This window comes from Rhineura floridana, chromosome 3 (genome assembly GCF_030035675.1).
Source record: "Rhineura floridana isolate rRhiFlo1 chromosome 3, rRhiFlo1.hap2, whole genome shotgun sequence".
Taxonomy (NCBI): Eukaryota; Metazoa; Chordata; class Lepidosauria; order Squamata; family Rhineuridae; genus Rhineura; species Rhineura floridana.
This window is the reverse complement of record NC_084482.1, coordinates 2,353,095-2,374,089: the sequence shown is the minus strand read 5'-3', so window position 1 is coordinate 2,374,089 and position 20,995 is coordinate 2,353,095. Positions and strand designations below refer to the sequence as shown.

Below are 20,995 nucleotides of genomic sequence, written 5' to 3'. Positions count from 1 at the left end.
AACTAGGCCTTAGCAGAGTTCAGTGTCCAATTTCAGACACTTCGTTTTTTTGAAAAACCCAGCTGTATTGGGATTTGAAACACTTGCTGTATAACGGGGTGGGGATCCTGCGGCTCTCTAGATCGGCCTTTCCCAACCAGTGTGCCTCCAGATGTTGTTGGACCACAAGTCCCATCTTTCCTGACCATTGGCAATGCTGACTGAGGCTGATGGGAGTTGTGGTCCAACAACATCTGGAGGCACACTGGTTGGGAAAGGCTGCTCTAGATGTTGCTGGGCCACAAGTCCCATCAGCCCCAAGCAGCATGACCAATGGTCAGATCATGGGAGTTGTAGTCTAGTAACATCTGGAGGGCTACAGGTTCCCCATCCCTGCTCTATAAAGAGAGGCTGGAGGATCTTGGAATTTTTAAAGGAAAAACAGCTAGTAAGGGTTGGGAGAGCACGTAAGGGCCAGAAAGAAAATGGTTCACTGGGGCTGATGAGGAAGTATGAATAGAAATGGCTTGAGGCCTCAGCAGCATCTATGTAGGACAGCCTTCCCCCAACCTCATGTTCTCCAGATGTTTTGGACTACAACTTCAATAATCCTTCACAGTTGGCAGTGCTGGCTGGGGCTGATGGGTGTTGTAGTCCAAAGCGTCTGGAGGGCACCATGTTAGGGAAAGCTGCTGCCGGAAAATTTTAGGAATTGTTGACAGGCAACAGGCGGTGTTGACAGGCAATGGTTTTAAATACATGTTTTTCACTGTCTATTGATAGTTCCAGTGTTTTAATATTTTTTTTATAAACCACTTTGCGGTTTTATTACAATCAAGTGGTATATAAATTTTATTAAATAAAATGTTCCAAAGGAAAATGAAGATTAGGTTTGAGGAACCTGTGGCCCTCCAGATGTTGCTGAACTATAACTGTCATCGTCCCTTGCCACTGGTCATGTTTGCTGGGCCTGATGGGAGTTCAGCAACATACGGAGAGAGCAAAAGGTTCCCCAGACCTGCTGTAAGGGAAGCTTGAAGGATAGAATTTCCTTCTTCCATGAAACAGGTGCGATCCAGAGGCTTTTTGCTTGTTCATACCCAAGACCGACCTTTAATCCTAACTACAATGTGGGGCCTACTTTTTAATGTTTGTGTCTTTTGTTTATCTCTTTGTATATCCAGAGTGGTCTGTTTTTCTAGACTTTTCTCCACTTGGCTCTCTGCCTGTCAGTCTTTCTCTTTATTTCTCTAAAAGATGTCTTTGATGCCTCTTAGATGATCTAGTTTTCAACTAATTTATTGAACACCAATAGGTTAGGTGACCTTGTTGGTTCCTAATGATGAGGTGGTTCTCATTGAGGGAGTCAAAGCCTTGCACTTGGCATTGGTGTATTTATTTAACAAAATGTATATACTGCTTGACTGTGAGAAACCTTTAAGTGGTTTATAAGTGGTTGAATTGGGCCCTGGCTTTGAGCTAAGCTCCTTGATTTGTTTTCTTCATCTTGTTTTGTAGGCCAAGATAAAGCAGAAATTGCGGGAGATTGAAGAAAACCAGAAGCACATTGAGAAGTTGGAGGAGTACATCGCCACTAGCAAGTAAGACCAAGGAGGTGGCATGTAATCCTCCTCATAATGTTGGAGAGGTGTGTGTGCCTTGAGTAGGCCATATAGGGAAGGGATAAGCAAGGTGGGCTTCATGTTGGGGTTGCTTAGGAAGCCACTCTATAAGCAGAGGTGGTGAACGATGGGAATTGTAGTCCAGCAGCCTCTGGAGGACTATAGTTTCCCCATCCCTGCTGTAAGCCATCGTGTTAGTCCCGCCGACACAGTGCCACTGGATATGATTCAGGCACAAAGTCCTCAGGGAGCTTCTGCGCCATCTTCTCACTGCTCCTTCTGTAGGCAGTCCTTGGAAGAGCAAAATAAGCTGGAGGGGGAGCTGACGGAGGAGGTGGAGCTGGCAAAATGCCGGATTGATGAGATCAACAAAGAGCTGAACCAGGTGATGGAACAGCTGGGGGATGCTCGCATTGACCGGCAGGAGAACAGCCGGCAGCAGCGCAAGGCCGAGATCATGGAAAGCATCAAGCGGCTCTATCCTGGCTCTGTGGTAGGTGACACTTCAGAACAGCAGAAACAACAAGTGCATCAGGGCTGAGCATGGGGTGTATGGCAGAAGGATGATGGGGCAGAACGGCTCATTCTTCCTTGCTTCCCGCAGTATGGGCGTCTAATTGATCTCTGCCAGCCAACCCAGAAGAAGTATCAGATAGCTGTCACCAAGGTGCTGGGCAAGAACATGGATGCCATCATTGTTGACTCAGAGAAGACTGGCCGGGACTGCATCCAGTACATCAAGGAGCAGCGAGGAGAGCCTGAGACTTTTCTGCCGCTTGACTACCTTGAGGTGAGGCCTAACGAGGCTGAGGCTTTGTCATGGACTTGGACCCCCATGTATGCTGCCTGAGCTTCTCGGGGCAGAAATTGAGAAGACAGATAAATGTCCATGTTTGAGCTAGCCTGCCTCTTTGTGGTAAGGTGGCCTTTCTCTTGACTGGAATTTTTGAGTTCACTGGTTGGAGTAACTTCATGAAGGGTATACAAATTGGCATAAATTTGTCACTTTGTAGTCCTCTGCCCACCTCCAGACACAAACTGCTCAGACACTGCATCAATATATATATATTGAATCCACTAGTTTAGTTGATTAATTGATGGATGAGGACAAAACTTAATAGGGGAGGGTGCTAGTTAAGGGTGGGCTGATTTGTTGTTAGCCTGTTTTGATTCTGGCAAAAAAAAAAAAAAAAGGAGAGGGCAACCAGGCTACACTACAGTGGCATGTGTTCAGCTGCAAACGTAGTTTTACCTGGATGGTGTGAAATGTTTTGACCTGATTGCAGCAGAGGCTGGTCCACCATGATGCATGGGGCACTGCTCCACCAACCTCAGTCTGCCCTCAGCCAGTCCCCACTTGCCTGCTTTCTTACTGACAACCAATCAGAGGGTGGCGCTGCCTGCCATTGGCCTCCCTGCCTCCCGCTCTGCCAATCCTAATGGGTACGAGTGTGCTCGTGACTTAACTCCAAGCAAGCTTTCGCCTGGGGATATTTAATAAGTGCTTTTTCTGGTTGGTTATTTTCTGTAAAACGTACAGTGTACCCATACATGCATATGGCGTGGTGAAGAAATCTTTTAGGGTTGTAGTTAGGGATGGGGGGAAAAGGAGATTCAGTTCTCATCTAAACGCGAGCCTACCCAATTCACGCTTTCCAAAACAAGATAAAGCAAATATCTATATTGTCAAATTGATAACTATGTGAATGAAAACGCAGCCGTCCTTCAAAATCCCTCCGCCTTTTGAAATGCAGTTCTCCAGCCAAGGAATGTGTACAAAAATGGCTAGACGAGGGTAAAGTGGGCATAAAAATGCACATATTACTGAAAATGGCATTCAAACATGCAGTATATTGGGGGGGAATGTGCAAAAATGTGTATATTAGGCAAAACTGCATACAAAAATGTGTAAGGAGAAATTTGTACTGAAATGCTGGAGGATTTTCATTAGGACTTCCCCTAAAATAGGTTCGTCACAAATTGTTCTGGAATTGTGGAGAGCTGAACTTAAGAATGAAAGAATGAGCGAGTGGGAGAAACCAACATGGACAGATTTGCCCATTCCCAGTTGTAACGCACACCTTGACAGAGCCTCAAATACAACATATTTATTGTTATAATATGAAAAATCCCCTCCCCTCTTCTATAATATTATGCCTTGATTTGCAGCAAGGGGGCAGCCTCTATCGAGTCATCTAAGGTTCCCCAGCAAAGCGGTAGATTGGGAGAGGGGGCAACCACTCATTTGCTGGCAAGGAACCACACTGTCTTTGGTGTCTTGGGCGATGCCCTTTTGGTCCGGGGACCTCCTGCTATCCTGGTGGTCGCAGGGAAACCTTTCTTGGTGTGGACCGTTCCTGTTTTCTTTGTACTCTGGAAGGATGTGGGAAGAACGACTTGCTTCATCGGGGCCATCCCTGCATTCCTGGGGGGTAGTGGAGGGGGGTTTGGGTTGACAGTAAGCCCTGATTTCTGGGGTCCAGCAAATGCGGGAGTGGTTGGGTAGGCTCCCGGCTTCCCGGGGCTTCCTCTCATCGTAGAGGCAACGTCAAGCTTGGAGAAGGCTTGTTTGGGAGGCTTTGCAGGGAATGTGTGGGAAGGACGCTTGAAGCTTGCTGGACTGCTAAGCCTAGCTTCTTGTACGGGGGCAAGCTGCCATGCAGCTGCGGCTGCGGCTGCTGCTGCTTGGATGGACAGGACCCCCAAATCATTAGAGGTTGCTGAAGCTGCACACGTGGACATGCTGGAACATCTGTAGGAGGAAGCCATGGTTGACGGAGGCCCCGGTTTTCTACAAGGGCCAGCCACAGCCGGCTTGTCGGCATGCTGGCTGCGTTCTCCTTTGATGCCTCGGATCCGGGTCCAGGCTTGCTTCATGACGCGCAGCATCCTTTTCATGGGATTTCGGGTTGGCTTTCCCGTAGAGGGCCATCGTTCGAGGCACTTGGCCCAACAACCCCTTGCTCCTGGTGGCACCTGCTGGGGTTGGTGCTGCATGCTGGATGGTAGGGGGCACTTACAGTTGCCCGCTGGCTTCTTTTGAACACTCAGCTGGACTGAGGAGGCGGTGACCTGGATTTTGGTCCCCACGTGAATATGATGCACCATCAGTCTGGAGGACTCATGAGGGGCCCTGGAGGCCAGATTGGTGGGGACACTGGGGTTCACGATGTTGACACATCGCTCTGGAGGTTGTTCCTGCACCTTGTCACCCTCCACAGTTTCTGCCAGCCCCCATTTCTTGGCGTGGGTCCTCTTGATTTTCAGGTGGAAATCCAGGCCCATATGCACGTGCCCGTCACGTACGGTCAGCCGTGGGTAGACATGGAGGAGAGGGTCTTGCTGAGTGCGGGGGTGAGGACACCTCGCACTGCAGCTGCCGCACAGCCGGCACACGGGGTACTCTGCCCTCAGCTCTCCGTGGCCCATTTCCAGCGCTTGCACTAGACTCAGCGGGAGGTCCTCCACAGTTTGCTCCACGCTGAGGGAGGTGAGGATGGAGCGAATCAGCTGCTGGCGGGAGGGAGGTTCAGGGGGTCCCTGGAAGCTTGGGGGATCGGTGGGGACACTGGGTTTCACGATGCTGACGCATCGCTCTGGAGGTTGTTCCTGCACCTTGTCACCCTCCACAGTTTCCGCCAGCCCCCATTTCTTGCCATGGGTTCTCTTGAATTTCAGGTGGAAATCCAGGTCCATATGCACGTGCCCGTCACGTACGGTCAGCCGTGGGTAGACATGGAGGAGAGGGTCTTGCTGAGTGCGGGGGTGAGGACACCTCGCACTGCAGCTGCCGCACAGCCGGCACACGGGGTACTGTGCCCTCAGCTCTCCGTGGCCCATTTCCAGCCCTTGCACTAGACTCAGCCGGAGGTCCTCCACAGTTTGCTCCACGCTTAGGGAGGTGAGGATGGAGCTAATCAGCTGCTGGCGGGAGGGAGGTTCAGGGGGTCCCTGGAAGCTTGGGGGAAGCTTGGCCACGATGTCCCTGCTATGGTCACCTGGCATCTGCGGCACTGCTTGCGAAGATGCAATCTGTCTTGCTGGCTGGGGGCTAGCCGGTGTCTTTTGACCTGGCCTGAATTCCCTCCCAACCCCGGCACTGCCCATTGGTGTGGTTAGGACTGTGCTTTCCTTTTTACCGGAAATGCGGGGTGTCGCTCGGGGAACCTCCTCCCCTGCAGTTGGGAGTGCAGATCCTGGTGAGGGGGCCTTTGTGTGCTCTGACATCCTACCCTCCTCAGAGGTCATGAGTGGTATAGCAAGGGATGGTTCCTCTTCTATGTGTCGCGAGGCATCTTGACTTTCACGCCAAGGAGCCATGGGGGGAAGAGGCTTAGGCAAGGCGGGCTGCTCCTTTGGCACACTTTCTCCTGTCAACATTGTCATCTCCAGAAGCTTGGCCTTGGTTTTCACGCTGCTTTGGTGGGCGCTCGTTGGCTCAGTCTGTCTTCTCCCCTCCTTCCCAGCCCTCTCTGGGGGGCTTGGGGTGGGGACTGGGGAAGGGGAGTAGGGAGCCTGGCATTCCATCTTGGCCAGCGACTGAGTCAAGGGGGTGGGCTCCCCCCAGAGCTCTGGGATCTGTTTCCTCTTCCCATTGAAATCCAGGCATTCTGCGGTGTCCGGACCTACTGCTTTGTAGGGACCACGATGGGGGTGGTGGGCCATGGGGGGAAGAGGCTTAGGCAAGGCGGGCTGCTCCTTTGGCACACTTTCTCCTGTCAACATTGTCATCTCCAGAAGCTTGGCCTTGGTTTTCACGCTGCTTTGGTGGGCGCTCATTGGCTCAGGCTGTCTTCTCCCCTCCTTCTCAGCCCTCTCTGGGGGGCTTGGGGTGGGGACTGGGGAAGGGGAGTAGGGAGCCTGGCATTCCATCTTGGCCAGCGACTGAGTCAAGGGGGTGGGCTCCCCCCAGAGCTCTGGGATCTGTTTCCTCTTCCCATTGAAATCCAGGCATTCTGCGGTGTCCGGGCCTACTGCTTTGTAGGGACTATGATGGGGGTGGTGGGCCATGGGGGGAAGAGGCTTAGGCAAGGCGGGCTGCTCCTTTGGCACACTTTCTCCTGTCAACATTGTCATCTCCAGAAGCTTGGCCTTGGTTTTCACGCTGCTTTGGTGGGCGCTTGTTGGCTCAGTCTGTCTTCTCCCCTCCTTCTCAGCCCTCTCTGGGGGGCTTGGGGTGGGGACTGGGGAAGGGGAGTAGGGAGCCTGGCATTCCATCTTGGCCAGCGACTGAGTCAAGGGGGTGGGCTCCCCCCAGAGCTCTGGGATCTGTTTCCTCTTCCCATTGAAATCCAGGCATTCTGCGGTGTCCGGGCCTACTGCTTTGTAGGGACCACGATGGGGGTGGTGGGCCATGGGGGGAAGAGGCTTAGGCAAGGCGAGCTGCTCCTTTGGCACACTTTCTCCTGTTAACGTTGTCATCTCCAGAAGCTTGGCCTTGGTTTTCACGCTGCTTTGGTGGGCGCTTGTTGGCTCAGTCTGTCTTCTCCCCTCCTTCTCAGCCCTCTCTGGGGGGCTTGGGGTGGGGACTGGGGAAGGGGAGTAGGGAGCCTGGCATTCCATCTTGGCCAGCGACTGAGTCAAGGGGGTGGGCTCCCCCCAGAGCTCTGGGATCTGTTTCCTCTTCCCATTGAAATCCAGGCATTCTGCGGTGTCCGGGCCTACTGCTTTGTAGGGACCACGATGGGGGTGGTGGGCCATGGGGGGAAGAGGCTTAGGCAAGGCGAGCTGCTCCTTTGGCACACTTTCTCCTGTCAACATTGTCATCTCCAGAAGCTTGGCCTTGGTTTTCACGCTGCTTTGGTGGGCGCTTGTTGGCTCAGTCTGTCTTCTCCCCTCCTTCTCAGCCCTCTCTGGGGGGCTTGGGGTGGGGACTGGGGAAGGGGAGTAGGGAGCCTGGCATTCCATCTTGGCCAGCGACTGAGTCAAGGGGGTGGGCTCCCCCCAGAGCTCTGGGATCTGTTTCCTCTTCCCATTGAAATCCAGGCATTCTGCGGTGTCCGGGCCTACTGCTTTGTAGGGACCACGATGGGGGTGGTGGGCCATGGGGGGAAGAGGCTTAGGCAAGGCGAGCTGCTCCTTTGGCACACTTTCTCCTGTTAACGTTGTCATCTCCAGAAGCTTGGCCTTGGTTTTCACGCTGCTTTGGTGGGCGCTTGTTGGCTCAGTCTGTCTTCTCCCCTCCTTCTCAGCCCTCTCTGGGGGGCTTGGGGTGGGGACTGGGGAAGGGGAGTAGGGAGCCTGGCATTCCATCTTGGCCAGCGACTGAGTCAAGGGGGTGGGCTCCCCCCAGAGCTCTGGGATCTGTTTCCTCTTCCCATTGAAATCCAGGCATTCTGCGGTGTCCGGGCCTACTGCTTTGTAGGGACCACGATGGGGGTGGTGGGCCATGGGGGGAAGAGGCTTAGGCAAGGCGAGCTGCTCCTTTGGCACACTTTCTCCTGTCAACATTGTCATCTCCAGAAGCTTGGCCTTGGTTTTCACGCTGCTTTGGTGGGCGCTTGTTGGCTCAGTCTGTCTTCTCCCCTCCTTCTCAGCCCTCTCTGGGGGGCTTGGGGTGGGGACTGGGGAAGGGGAGTAGGGAGCCTGGCATTCCATCTTGGCCAGCGACTGAGTCAAGGGGGTGGGCTCCCCCCAGAGCTCTGGGATCTGTTTCCTCTTCCCATTGAAATCCAGGCATTCTGCGGTGTCTGGGCCTACTGCTTTGTAGGGACCATGATGGGGGTGGTGGGCCATGGGGGGAAGAGGCTTAGGCAAGGCGGGCTGCTCCTTTGGCACACTTTCTCCTGTCAACATTGTCATCTCCAGAAGCTTGGCCTTGGTTTTCACGCTGCTTTGGTGGGCGCTTGTTGGCTCAGTCTGTCTTCTCCCCTCCTTCTCAGCCCTCTCTGGGGGGCTTGGGGTGGGGACTAGGGAAGCGGAGTAGGGAGCCTGGCATTCCATCTTGGCCAGCGACTGAGTCAAGGGGGTGGGCTCCCCCCAGAGCTCTGGGATCTGTTTCCTCTTCCCATTGAAATCCAGGCATTCTGCGGTGTCCGGGCCTACTGCTTTGTAGGGACCATGATGGGGGTGGTGGGCCATGGGGGGAAGAGGCTTAGGCAAGGCGGGCTGCTCCTTTGGCACACTTTCTCCTGTCAACATTGTCATCTCCAGAAGCTTGGCCTTGGTTTTCACGCTGCTTTGGTGGGCGCTTGTTGGCTCAGTCTGTCTTCTCCCCTCCTTCTCAGCCCTCTCTGGGGGGCTTGGGGTGGGGACTGGGGAAGGGGAGTAGGGAGCCTGGCATTCCATCTTGGCCAGCGACTGAGTCAAGGGGGTGGGCTCCCCCCAGAGCTCTGGGATCTGTTTCCTCTTCCCATTGAAATCCAGGCATTCTGCGGTGTCTGGGCCTACTGCTTTGTAGGGACCATGATGGGGGTGGTGGGCCATGGGGGGAAGAGGCTTAGGCAAGGCGAGCTGCTCCTTTGGCACACTTTCTCCTGTCAACATTGTCATCTCCAGAAGCTTGGCCTTGGTTTTCACGCTGCTTTGGTGGGCGCTCGTTGGCTCAGTCTGTCTTCTCCCCTCCTTCTCAGCCCTCTCTGGGGGGCTTGGGGTGGGGACTGGGGAAGGGGAGTAGGGAGCCTGGCATTCCATCTTGGCCAGTGACTGAGTCAAGGGGGTGGGCTCCCCCCAGAGCTCTGGGATCTGTTTCCTCTTCACATTGAAGTCCAAGCGCTGTGCGGTATCCGGTCCTATGGCCGTGCAGGGTCTAAGGCAAGGATGCAGAGCCCTCTTGAAGGGGAGCTTGTGCAAGACAGGCTGCTCCTCCGGGGAAGTCATTCCCTTTGACATCATCATGTCCTCCAGAAGCAGGGCCCACATTTTCACATGAGTTCGGCTGGTCTTCAGTGACGGCAAGAGCCTGCCCTGGATGCTGCTGGTTTCAGGAGGAGTTAAGGGCTGAGCAGAAGGTTCCCAGGAGGTTGGAAGATTGCAGGTGGGACCTGAGAGAGGGGGGGAGAGAGAGAGAGAGAGAGAATCTGGCTGAGTCTTTCACCAGGATGGCACAGCACCTCAGATAGATTGACACGGTGAGGGTCCAGGAATCAGAGTAATCCTGACCTGCAGGGGTGTTGCTAGAGATAGGTCCAGCAGCAGTCAGCAAGGAGGGATGTCATTGCTTACCTGACCTCCTGTCACCAGCATCGCTGCAGATTACTGGGAAGGAGAAGGGAGCGAGCAAGACAGTGGGGAGTGTGGTGCAGTGCAAACATATTGACAGGAGTGCCAGATTAGCTCTGCCAATGTGTTTGCACCACACCAATTTCCCCAGCTTGTCGTCGTCTCACCCCTCCCCCTCTACCTCCCAGTAATCCACAGCAACGCTGGTAACAGGAGGTCAGATAAGCAGTGCTGTCTCTCCCTGCTGGCTGTGACTGCGTAGGTTTATGGGGTACAGGTCCCATTTTTTTTTCTGATTGCCCAAATTGTTTCTGGGTGGGTAATGAAGTTTGGGGAAATGGAATGGGGGGGGTGATCTGGGTTTATTGGGTAGGATGTTAATTTGGGGGTAAAATTGATTTCAAATGGCTTTTAGAGATTAGTTGGGGGTAATGAATGGAGGGAAGTGAAGGAGAATGGAATTGCTGGGAAATGAAGCACAGGCAAATAAATGAAAGAGGAACTTATTTTGGGTGGAATAGGGTGCAAATTAACTGACGAATTTATCTGGGATGATTTGGATGGGAAGTTAGTTGCCTTGCCGTCTGTGACATTTACATTCAAAATTTGAACCTATACATTTTAAATAGCTTCAAGATGTTTCATAGGAATCAGTTCACAAATGGAATGCTATCAATAAATCAGCAAGTGCAAATTTTATGCCGACTTGTGCCTATAGTCACCCACCAAATGTTTTAATCACCTAGCAGCATCCTTGCTGACTTTGGTCCTGACCTTATCCCTAAACTCCAATTTGTTATTATTTATTTAATTCCATGTATGAATTGCTTCCTGTAAAATATCTGGAGCCGATTTCACAATAAAACAATCACGCAAATCCATATATAAAAACAATTAAACATTAAAAAAAACCACTTTCTCATGTAGAAACAATTTAAAACAATTTCAGATCTAGTACAGATGCAGAGTGGGATAAAGATCTGAACTTAAAAGACTTGTTGAAAAAGGAAGGGCTTCAAAAGATGCCAAAAAGACAACAGAGTTGTCACTTGTCTGACATGTAATGGGTGTTCCAAAGGGTAGGTTCAACCACACTAAAGGCCCAATTTCTATATTGTACAGAACGGACCTCCTGATGAGATGGTATCTGCAAGAGGCCCTCTCCTGCAGAGTGCAGCGATTGGTTGGGTATATAAGGGGTGAGCTGATCTTCCACTTTGAAGAAGCCCCATATGTTCAAGGAACAGACTCATGGCCCATTTGGGGAACCCAAGACTTGGCGAGGCTCTCTGTTTGCTCACCTGCTGGTCGGGTTCAAAAATACAGGCAACAGAGGCAGGCAGAAGTGGGCATTTTAAGTTGCTGCTCCCAAAAAGATAACACTGATTGTACAATCCTTATGATCAAGGGTAGAAGCAGATGTTCCCAGGGGAAAAGGTTTCCCAGCCCACATCTCCCTTACTGCGCCGCTACTGCAGGGGATGGGCTCTGTGCAGTGGAGACTTGTTGAGGGGGTAGGGCTTCACACTGGATGCAGCACAGGGACGCTCATCCTCTGAGGCCCTTCTAGGGGACGTGTGGAGGACAAGCAACATTTGAATGGGACTTTTTGGTGATGGCTCCCTCACTGTGGCATGCTCTTTAGAGAGATGCGCCTAGCCCCATCATTATGAAACCTATAAGCGCCAGGCAAAGACTTTCCTGTTTACCCATGCGTTGGGGTCTTAACTGGGATCGTATGGTATGAGTGTTCATCTTTTAGTAAGGTGGGGTAGGATTCATCCTCGTTCCATGCACATAGAAAGCTAAGACAGCTGGAAGACGGGTACACTTCAACCCTTCTCCCTCATTGCCTTCAGTGAGACTGGGGGGAGAACAGGGGCCTGTTACTCACAGCTCGAGGGCCTGGACACGGCGGACATCATTTCTGAGGAGCTGCTTTGCTGCGCGTCCTCCTGGGCCCTCTGGGGCGGACGCCTCTCCTCCTCACTCAAGGCCTCCCCTCCGCTGCTGGTGCTGGTGTCAGCCTCGCTGGTGCCCCGGGACGCTTGCTGGAGGTTGGGTTCCTCCAGGATCAGGTCGGTCAGGGAGTCCAAGTGGGGAGTGAGGCCTCCCCACAGCTCCTCCAGCAGCTTTCGGCGGATGTTGAACTGGACCGGGTGGCGGGACGTGGGCTCTCTGCGGGGTCGCTTCAGGCCAGCGGCAAGGGGCCTGGGAAAAGGCAGAGAGTACCAGCCATCTTCCTCTGGGGCTGACGGCAGTGGGGAGACGGGTGTGTCCGGGAGGCTTATGTCCTCACTTGAGGAGGACAGAGACCAGCTGCTGCTGCTGGTGCTGGAGGTGAGGGAGTCCAAGGAGGTGCTGGACAGGCTGGACAGGACTCTGGGGGGGCATAAAGACATAATTGGCATGAGACTCATAGCTTGGTGGGATACATCAAGGCCTCACCTGCACTATACCTTTAGAGCGGTATCATGCCACTTTAAACCATCATGGCTCCTCCCAAAGGATTCTGGGAACTGTAGAAGGTGCTGAGAGTTGTGAGGAGATCCCTTGCTCTCCTTGCAGAGCTGCAGTGCTCAGAGTGGTTTCACCATCAGTCCCTCTTCCCGGGAAACTGAGAATTATAGCTCTGCGAGGGGAATTCTCAGCTCTCCGTTCCCTTAGCAAACGACAGTTTTCGGGAATCAGGGTTGACCCCTAGCATCTCCAGGCCATGCAGGCCTGAGAAGGTTGAGATCAGAGAGGGGAGGGGGGCTGCAAGGCGTGAAAAGGGATGAAGCTTTGGGAATATGATTGCATCAGAAGCCCCCTGATTGGCTGATTCATCCTGAACTGTTGCTGGGATTTTCCCCTTAAGTATAGGGGATGAGACCCATAGCCTTTGTTCCCCGGGACGTTCCTTGAGCGTTCCCCTGGATTCCATCTGGAAGGGTGGTTGTCCATGTGGGGTTCCACCGCTTCTTACTATCCTGATGTTATCTCTCTGAGGAGAGATGAGATTTACCAACTACCTCTAGCAGAATAGGCTAGTTAGTTTGATCATTTTCCGGTTGTGTTTGAACTGAACCCCTGGTTGGGTGTGGTTTTGAGGAACTGTATTGCCACTATTAATTGTGCACTTACATTTTATTAATAAAGTTACTTCTTATTACTTATGTGTGTTCATCGAGTGAGACCAATTTGGTTCTGAATCCAGCACCTTGACCACTGACCACAAACTACCAAACAAGAGTGCATTTTGGTGTTACCAAAGGCTTCTGGACAAGGAGTGCCTGTTTGGCTCTTGTCTTTAAGAATCTTTGGTTTACCTATATCTGGGCTCCGGGTCTCCCCTAACTCAGAGTGGAACCAGTTGAAGGAGTGGTGGCAGCCTATCTTCTACCTTGCAGGGTTGGCGTTGATTGCATCACCTTGGCAAAGGGGGTATTGGGTTCCAGATCAATTGCCCAGGTGGGGAATTTGGTCTGAAGCATGCATTTGGCACCTGCGGGGGTCAAGAGCATGACGTGGCCTTGACTGGGACTGTCCTGTGATCTGGAGCCCCGGAGAGCTGCTGTGGTCAGTGTAGATAATATTGAGCTAGATCGACCTATGGTCTGACTCCGTGTAAGGCATCTTCTGGGCTCCTATAGGACTTCATTTTGGGAAGTGCTGCAGCTCAGTGGTAGAGCATCTGCCTTGCATGCAAAACGCCCCGGGTTCGATCCCCAGGTAGGGCTGGGAGAGAACCCTGCCTGAAACCCTGGAGAGCCACTGCCAGTCAGTGTAGGTATTACTGAGCTCGATGGACCAAGAGGCTGACTCAATGTAAGGCACCGTCCTGTGTTCCTAGGACTTACGAGTCAGCATCCCTGTCCAGCTCCTTGGGTTGTGGTCGAACGGTCACACTGGTGCAGCTCAGTCTATGCTCCAAGGTCAGGATCTCTGGTGGCTCTGGAAGCCTGGTGGGAAGAGGACAACCTGGTCAGGCCTCCTTTGCAGTTCTGTGTGGCAGCTGACTCTGCTGGCAAGACCTGATGGGGGCTGCACATGGCCAGACCAGAATAACAGGAGCCTAGCATCAGGGCCAGAGCCTGGAGCAGCATCCTGTAGGGCAGGTAGAAGGTAGCTCTTTGGGTGATTTTCAGTAGATCAGCAAAGGGTTCTGACTTCCAGTTGTTATAGCAAGAACTGCAAGGCGTCCCCCCTCCCAATACAGTGGATCAGGGGGTGGAGCTTAATGGTTTGGGGCAGCAGAGGGGCGGTCGTGGTCCTCTGAGTACAGTGGAAAGGGGTCTCTCGACTACCACTTACTTCTTTAGAGATGTTCCTTTGTGTTCTTTATGAAAGAATCCGTAGCATGCTGTAAGAAAGGGACACAAGGGGGTTGTGAAAGTCAAGAACCCAAGAACTGTCTATCTGCCCCCAGGGTCCCAAAGTAAGAGACTAGCTCCTCACCAATCCATGTCTCCTGCATCTTCAACCATCTGGTCCTGGGACCATCAGCCTGTAGCATAAAAAGTAAAAAGAATAAAGCATTGGCTAGGTCTACGCACAAAGACCCTCGGCTGCTTCCTTTTCTGTACACCTGAGATCACAGCCACTCCCACAGGCTCTGCCTCCTGCTATGCTAAGCCCCACCCCTTAGGCTCCCAGACTCCACCCCCCATATGTCAGGCCCAGACCCTCAGTAGACCTTGTTACTTGAGTCAAAAGTGACCTCAAGTGACATGGGGTGCCCCTCTACCAGCTCTGGCTCTGACCTTCTCTGAATGGGGATAGCATGGCTTCAGTTGTCCATGCTCTAGTAACCTTCAAGATAGACTACTATAATGTGTAGTATGCAGGGCTTCCTTTGAAGAGGATTTGGAATGCACAGCTAGAGCAGAATGTGGTGGCTAGGTTGTTAACTGGGACAAGCAGTTGCGAACATATAACACCAGTTCTGGCCTGTCCAGGCCCAAATTAAAGTGCTGGTTTTGACCTGTGAAGCCTTACATAGCTCAAGACTTATAATTACAGGACTGGCTTTCCTCATATGAACCGGTCTGGACTTTGAGGTTGTCATCTGAGGGCCTTTTCTGCATGCCACATCCAAGGGAGGTCCAGAGGGTGGCAACAATGGAAAAAAAAGGCCTTCTCAGTGGTGGCTCCCCATCTATTAAATGCTCTCCTCAGGGAGGCCTGTCTGGCACCAAATTTGTCATTGTTTCAGCCCCGGGCAAAGGATGTTTTTGTTTTCCTGGGCATTTGGGCAGCAACAGTGCATAGATGTTTGAATATGTTCACATATTTTTATTCTTGTGTTTTATGCTTGTAAATCACTTTGTAGAAAGCGATCCATACATTCAATAAACCAAAACCCAGACCTGGAAAACCCACTGAATGGACATTCTGGATGCTCTGATCCACCACGGCAATTCTGACTTTCCCAGATAGACTGCCTGACTGGGCAGGATCACGTCACCCTCCTCGTATGAGCCACTTTCAGACCTACCGCAGGGACCCTGAGGCCAGGCTGGGGCTCATCTGTGCTCCTCCACTGGGGACGATCTCTTACCCACAAGGCTGCAGCCACCCAGAAGACCCAGACAGTGATGAAGGCCAGGAAAGGCAGCAGCTCAAAGCACCAGTCGCACCAGTTCATTTCCAGCAGGAATATGAAGCTGCCTTTTGAGCTGGAGAGCAAGAGCTGCTTGGGCAGTTTCTGGGCCCAGCCTGGCCTCTTCCTCCTAGAGTCACTCCCACATCACAAAGGCCTTTTTTCAGCCCAGCCCTCCTTGGCCCAGAGTGGTGGTGTTGTGCTCTGGGAACACTGACCAGACATCACAATGCGGCTGAGTTGAGTTGAGTTTATTTACAGTCAAATTGACCCTTCAATACAAAATAATATTACAGTATAAACAAGTATAAATGGGATCATTTTGATTTAACAGCAGAAAAATATATACTCAAGTAAAAACAGTATACAGAAAGAAAACATTCAAACTAAATTATTGCACCTTTATTTTCCTACGTTTAATAGCAGCAGCACTAAATTTGGCAACAGCAAGTGTCACCTCCGGTTTATAATCACCTAATAAATAATCTAGGTAGAAAGAATCCGTTTTAGCTGGAAAAGGTGACAGAATAGGCGCAATTAATTCATTGATTGATTGATTGATTGATTTTTAAAACTTATATACCGCCCGACTAGCAATAGCTCTCTGGGCGGTGAACATAGATACAATAAAATACAATATGGTACAAAAAAACATCACAGTCTAAAATCAAATATCACAATTCATATCTTATATCATGGTAAAATATACAACGAAGAAGAAGATGTTCATTCGATTCAATTTCTCCGTCAGCACAGGGGCAGATTCTCTCAGAATATGGGGTTTTGTTATATCTGCCAGACAATACAGCAGATGGTTTAATCTAATTAGGGTAAAAGCCCTTCTATAGTTGGGGAGCTCCAGAGTCGAGAGGTATGACATTAAGGTGAAAAACTTTGGATTATGTCTTTGTTTCCTTACAAGGAGTAAGTGATGCTGGAAATCGATGTCTCTAAGTCGTCGTTTGATTATCACACAAGCAGAATCGTAACCCAGATGGAAAATATAAGGCAGAGAAAAACCTAGGTTTAATAGTTTATCGTGGATCATTTTTTCCCAAGGAGAACCAAATTTATCTGAAAGTACATGCGGAGCCAGACCTATGGGACTAAAAATCAATTTCAGCCATAATAATATTCTCAATTTCCATACACAAGACTCAATAGATTGAAGACCACATTCTAATCTCAATATGTAATTTGGGACACAAGTAGGAACTCCTAATATTCATCTTAAAAAGGAGTTTTGAATGGCTTCTAGTTTGGAAAAGTTAGTATATGTACTAGTTTGGGCCCCATAGAAGAGTTGTGGGAGAATTTTAGCAACGAATACTTTTATGGCTGGAGAGATGATTTGGCCCCCTTTGGTATAAAAGAAAGATAGTAAGGCCTTTGTTGTACGTCTGGCAGTTAGCAGGGAGGAGGAAATATGCATCTGATAGGAACCTGATGCTTGTAATACAATACCAAGGTATCTGATAGTTTTCACTTGCTCAATCGGCAGTTTATCGATCCTCCAAATGTGTTTTGTCTTTTTTTTAGTAAAGACAAGAACTTTGGTTTTTTGTCGATTAACTGTTAGTTCTTCTTCCAAACAGAAGGATGTCAGAGCTGCCAACAGTCTTTTAAGGCCAATGGGTGTCTGTGAAAGAAGCAGTATATCATCTGCGTATAACAGGCAGGATCTCGGGATAGATGATCAGATTGGAGGGTGCGATGGTATAGACTGAGGGTCCCTGCTGCAGATCGCAGGGATGGAGCTTCCAGGCCAGCTGCCCATTTGCTCACTCCACCTCTCTCTCTCTCTTGTTTTCTCCAGGGGCTGATGCACCTACTGCCAGCTTGGTGGACGGCACGCATGTGTGCGTGTGCGTCTGTAACGTACTGCGCATGCATGCCATCAACCAAGATGAAGGTAGGTGCATCAGTCCCTTCAAGAAGCTTCCGCTGCCATCTTGGTTGATGGCTGCCCTGTATGCAAGGTGTGCGCAGCAACAGGACGCAGGAGATAGGTAGGTGGAACAGGCAGGAGCTGCACACCCGGGGCAAGTGGGTGCCTGAGGGCCCAGTCATGCCTGGCTGCGTGTGTGTGGGTGCTGGGGCCTGGGGCAGGCTGGTGTCCAAGGGCCCAGTCATGGCTGGCACCGGCCCTGATAGCTTCCTCTGTTCCTAACTAGAAGTCCATCTATAGAATGGGAAGGGGGGAATCCACCATCTTGTCCTTGCCTCAGGCAGCAACATTTCTTAGGCCTCCTCTCCACCCACACAACACCCCTCAACGATTGACCGTCAACTCCCACTCATCCTGTGAAATGCCACCATGACGTTTTGCCTGGAACAAATCATGCGGATTGCAGCATATTTGCAGGCAGGTGGGAGGCTGGCGGTGGGGAGACGGAGGTTGCTGGGGCAGGGCCCCACTAGCCCCAGTGGACCAGCCTCGCTGCCTGGGCCCTTGAACACAGCAGCAGCTGGGGGCTCCAGGTCCGCGGAGCAGGGGCATCCACTCCGGGTTTTACTCTGCCCTTTCACGGAGCTGACTGGACATGCAGCCATCAGCTGCCCTGCTTGGATGTACCCTGTTCCTGCCGGGGGGGGGGCGGGCTGTGCCTTTCTCTGCCTGGAGAGAAGGAGGGCCGGGAAACGAAGCTCCTGACAGGCAGGCTGAGGGCAGTGAGGAGGATTTGCTGGGCTGGCAAAGGTCTGCTCCTTTCTTCTCCCTGTTCCACCCCCCTTTAGCCTACCACTCAGCAGTGGGTGGACCTATGGAGGGGGAGGCTTCCCCCTTGGCCGGCAAATGGACATGGAGGCTACCACAGGGCACACTCTTCTCCATCCTTGTGCTGGAGCGCACGTGTGGTGAGAGCCAGTGTGGTGCAGTGGTTAGAGTCTTGGGGACTGAGACCTGGGAGTGCAGGGTTCACATCCCCCCTCGGCTGTGAAGCTCAGTGGGTGACCTTGCGCCAGTCTGTTTCAAGAAGCATGATGCCACTTTAAATAGTCCCGGCTTCCCCCAAGGAATCCTGGGAACTGTAGTTTGTTAAGGATGGTGAGAATTGTTAGGAGACCCCCCTATTTCTCTTACAGAGTGATAATTCCTGGAATGGTTTAAGGATCCATCCCTCTCCCCAGGGAACTCTGGGAATTGTAGCTCCGTGAGGGGAATAGGGGTTTCCTAACAACCCTCAGCACCGGTAACAAACTGCAGTTCCTAGGATTCTTTGGGGGAAGCCAGGACTGTTTAAAATGGTATGATACTGCTTTAAATGTATAGTGCAGATGGGGCCACAGTCTTGCAGCCTACCCTACCTCACAGGGTTGTTGTGAGGATAAAAATGGAGAGGAGAACCATGTATGCCGCCTTGAATTCTTTGGAGAAAAGGTGGGGTATAAAACTGATATTAAATAAATACATGTGGAGCCTCAGCACTCTGCCTCCACATAAAGATCTTGGCCTTTTGCCCATAAATTCATGTCACCTGGAAGGCCCTGCAGGGTGGAAATGGGCAAATACGTCAGTTTTGGTTTCTCATTTTTCTGGTCTTCTATTCCCCACATTTCCACATTGGTCTGATTTTTTTTAAGTGCCGATGAAGGTTTATATATTTTCTATGCAATTTTGCCTAATTACACATTTTTGCAAAGCGGTTTCCCAAATGTAAAGCATTTTACATATTATTTTCATTAATATGCACGTTTATAGACACACTTTACCCTAGGGCTCATCCAAACTCACCTGGATAATCCACATTTTGCCTGTTCGCATTGTGCTCGGATAGTCCCCACTTCTGTTTCCCCCCCCGCTTTTTTGCCTGTTTTTTTACTTTTTAAAATGTCCAGAAAACGGCTGTTTTTTCAGCCACATATCAAATATTCTTTCTGGATTTCCCCAAAGTCCAACCTCTAACTCTGCCCCTATGAGCCAATTGGTCCACAGAATATGACGCGTGCTCCCTGCACCGAAGCACACGCAGGCGCTTGGATGCAAGAGCGGGAAATTTGAATTTAACTTGCTGTAATGGAGGACGACCCCCTTTAGGATGCACACCTTAATGTGGTGAGGGGGTTTGAGAGTGTTGAAGAAGCTGAGAGCAATGCTGTCAGGAGTCTAGAGCAAAAGGCTAGACTCCTAGCAGGGGCACCCATGGCGGAATGGTCAAAGCTGAGACACCAGACTAAGATGCATCCAAACTCAGAGGAAGGCAATGGTAAACCACCTCTGAATACCTCTTACCACGAAAACCCTATGAACAGAGTATCCACAATGCAACACGAGATAGCGCTGGAAGATGAGACCCCCAGGTCAGAAGGCACTCATCGAGCCACTGCTTCAATACCCACACTTCCTTGCGCACAGAGAATGAAGCCAGTTCTGACATTCTCCTAGCCGAGGTAACTGCCACCAAGAACAAAGTCTTCCAGCTCAAAAACTTGACAGCGACAGGTGCAAGAGGCTTGAAAGGAGGTTTAGTCAACATTTTGAGCACTCTGAAGGTCCCACAGTGGGCAGCAATGTACAGAAGGAGGCTTAAGGAAGGAAGCACCCCTCAAAAATCTTTTGATTAATGGATGTGAACCCAATGGAACCTCTGAAGGTTTGGTGAGGATAGAGCCAAAAGGTTGCCATTTCTTTGACAGGAAAAAAGAAAGCTTGCGTTCATTGGATTGTATCCAACAATGCTGTTCTGCTCACATTGCAGACTTCTGCTTACTCAATGGAACGTCCCTCTTCTCTCCCCTACAGCCCCCTGTGCACCCTCAAAATTTCCAGAGGGTTGTGGGATGCTGTGGAGCAGATTTTGGGGGCAGGAGAGGAAGAAAAAGTCCTGTTGCGTGAGTGGAACTCCATTTCCACAGCGATGGAAACACTCTGTGGTGTTCAGAAAAGCCTGTAATGCAATTACTCCAAAATACAGGCAAGAGAATGTGTAAACCCTACATCCAAAAATGCAGGTGGAAAGTTAGCACATCAGGCTGAGTTATTTTAGCCTAGGCTTAACTATGACATGCTAGTTTTTCAGGTATAAGACATATTTATCAATGTGGGGAAGCATTCAAACATACAACCATCCACCTTGCATTCTAAAGTGATTCAGTGCTGGAAGGATTGTTCCATGGCTTTGTTTCTTTTTTAGAACACATGAATCAATTCTTGGAGAAAACTAGTTTGGCTATAGCACATCAATTCAGGCTCAGAATGTTCTCTGAAAATCCCAAACTGGTTGGTTGCATAGAAATTTGAACTGTGAAAAAGGAATTTCTCTTCTCTCCCTCCCTCCCCCCCCTTGGCAAATTACCCCTTTAAAAAGGAATTCAGCATACTTCTACGTTGTGGAGGATCAGCTTTTTTCAAGTTGCAACTTCCACTGATCAGTCCTACTGTTGATACTGCCTACTAATGCAGAGGCTGTGCTTTGAAGAAAATGTCTGCGTAGCTGGATTCGCTTAGCTAATGAACAGCCTGATGTCAGTGAGCTAATGATTCTTGCAGATCCTCTGCTCTCTCACTTCTGTCTGATCTCTTCCCACTTGGAATTTTTAACCCGATGTGCTTCCCATCACACTACTCTACTTGGAAAGTCAACCATCACAGCAACCTAGAAGTACTTTTCAGCTCCCCTGATTCAGTGGCTGCCATTACCTGTTTTGTTCT

At 50.8% G+C, this 20,995-nt stretch overlaps 1 protein-coding gene across 3 annotated transcripts in view; it reads left to right on the top strand.

The window, feature by feature from the left end:
- The window catches only part of LOC133379145 (structural maintenance of chromosomes protein 1A-like), a 39,491-nt gene that overhangs the window by 7,474 nt on the left and 11,022 nt on the right, over positions 1-20,995 (top strand). For all 3 annotated transcript variants that reach the window (XM_061613794.1, XM_061613796.1, XM_061613795.1), the window contains exons 7-9: positions 1,498-1,580; positions 1,887-2,094; positions 2,206-2,391. In XM_061613794.1, the coding sequence (XP_061469778.1) occupies positions 1,498-1,580; positions 1,887-2,094; positions 2,206-2,391 (477 nt within the window). The remainder of the gene's footprint in view (positions 1-1,497; positions 1,581-1,886; positions 2,095-2,205; positions 2,392-20,995) is intronic.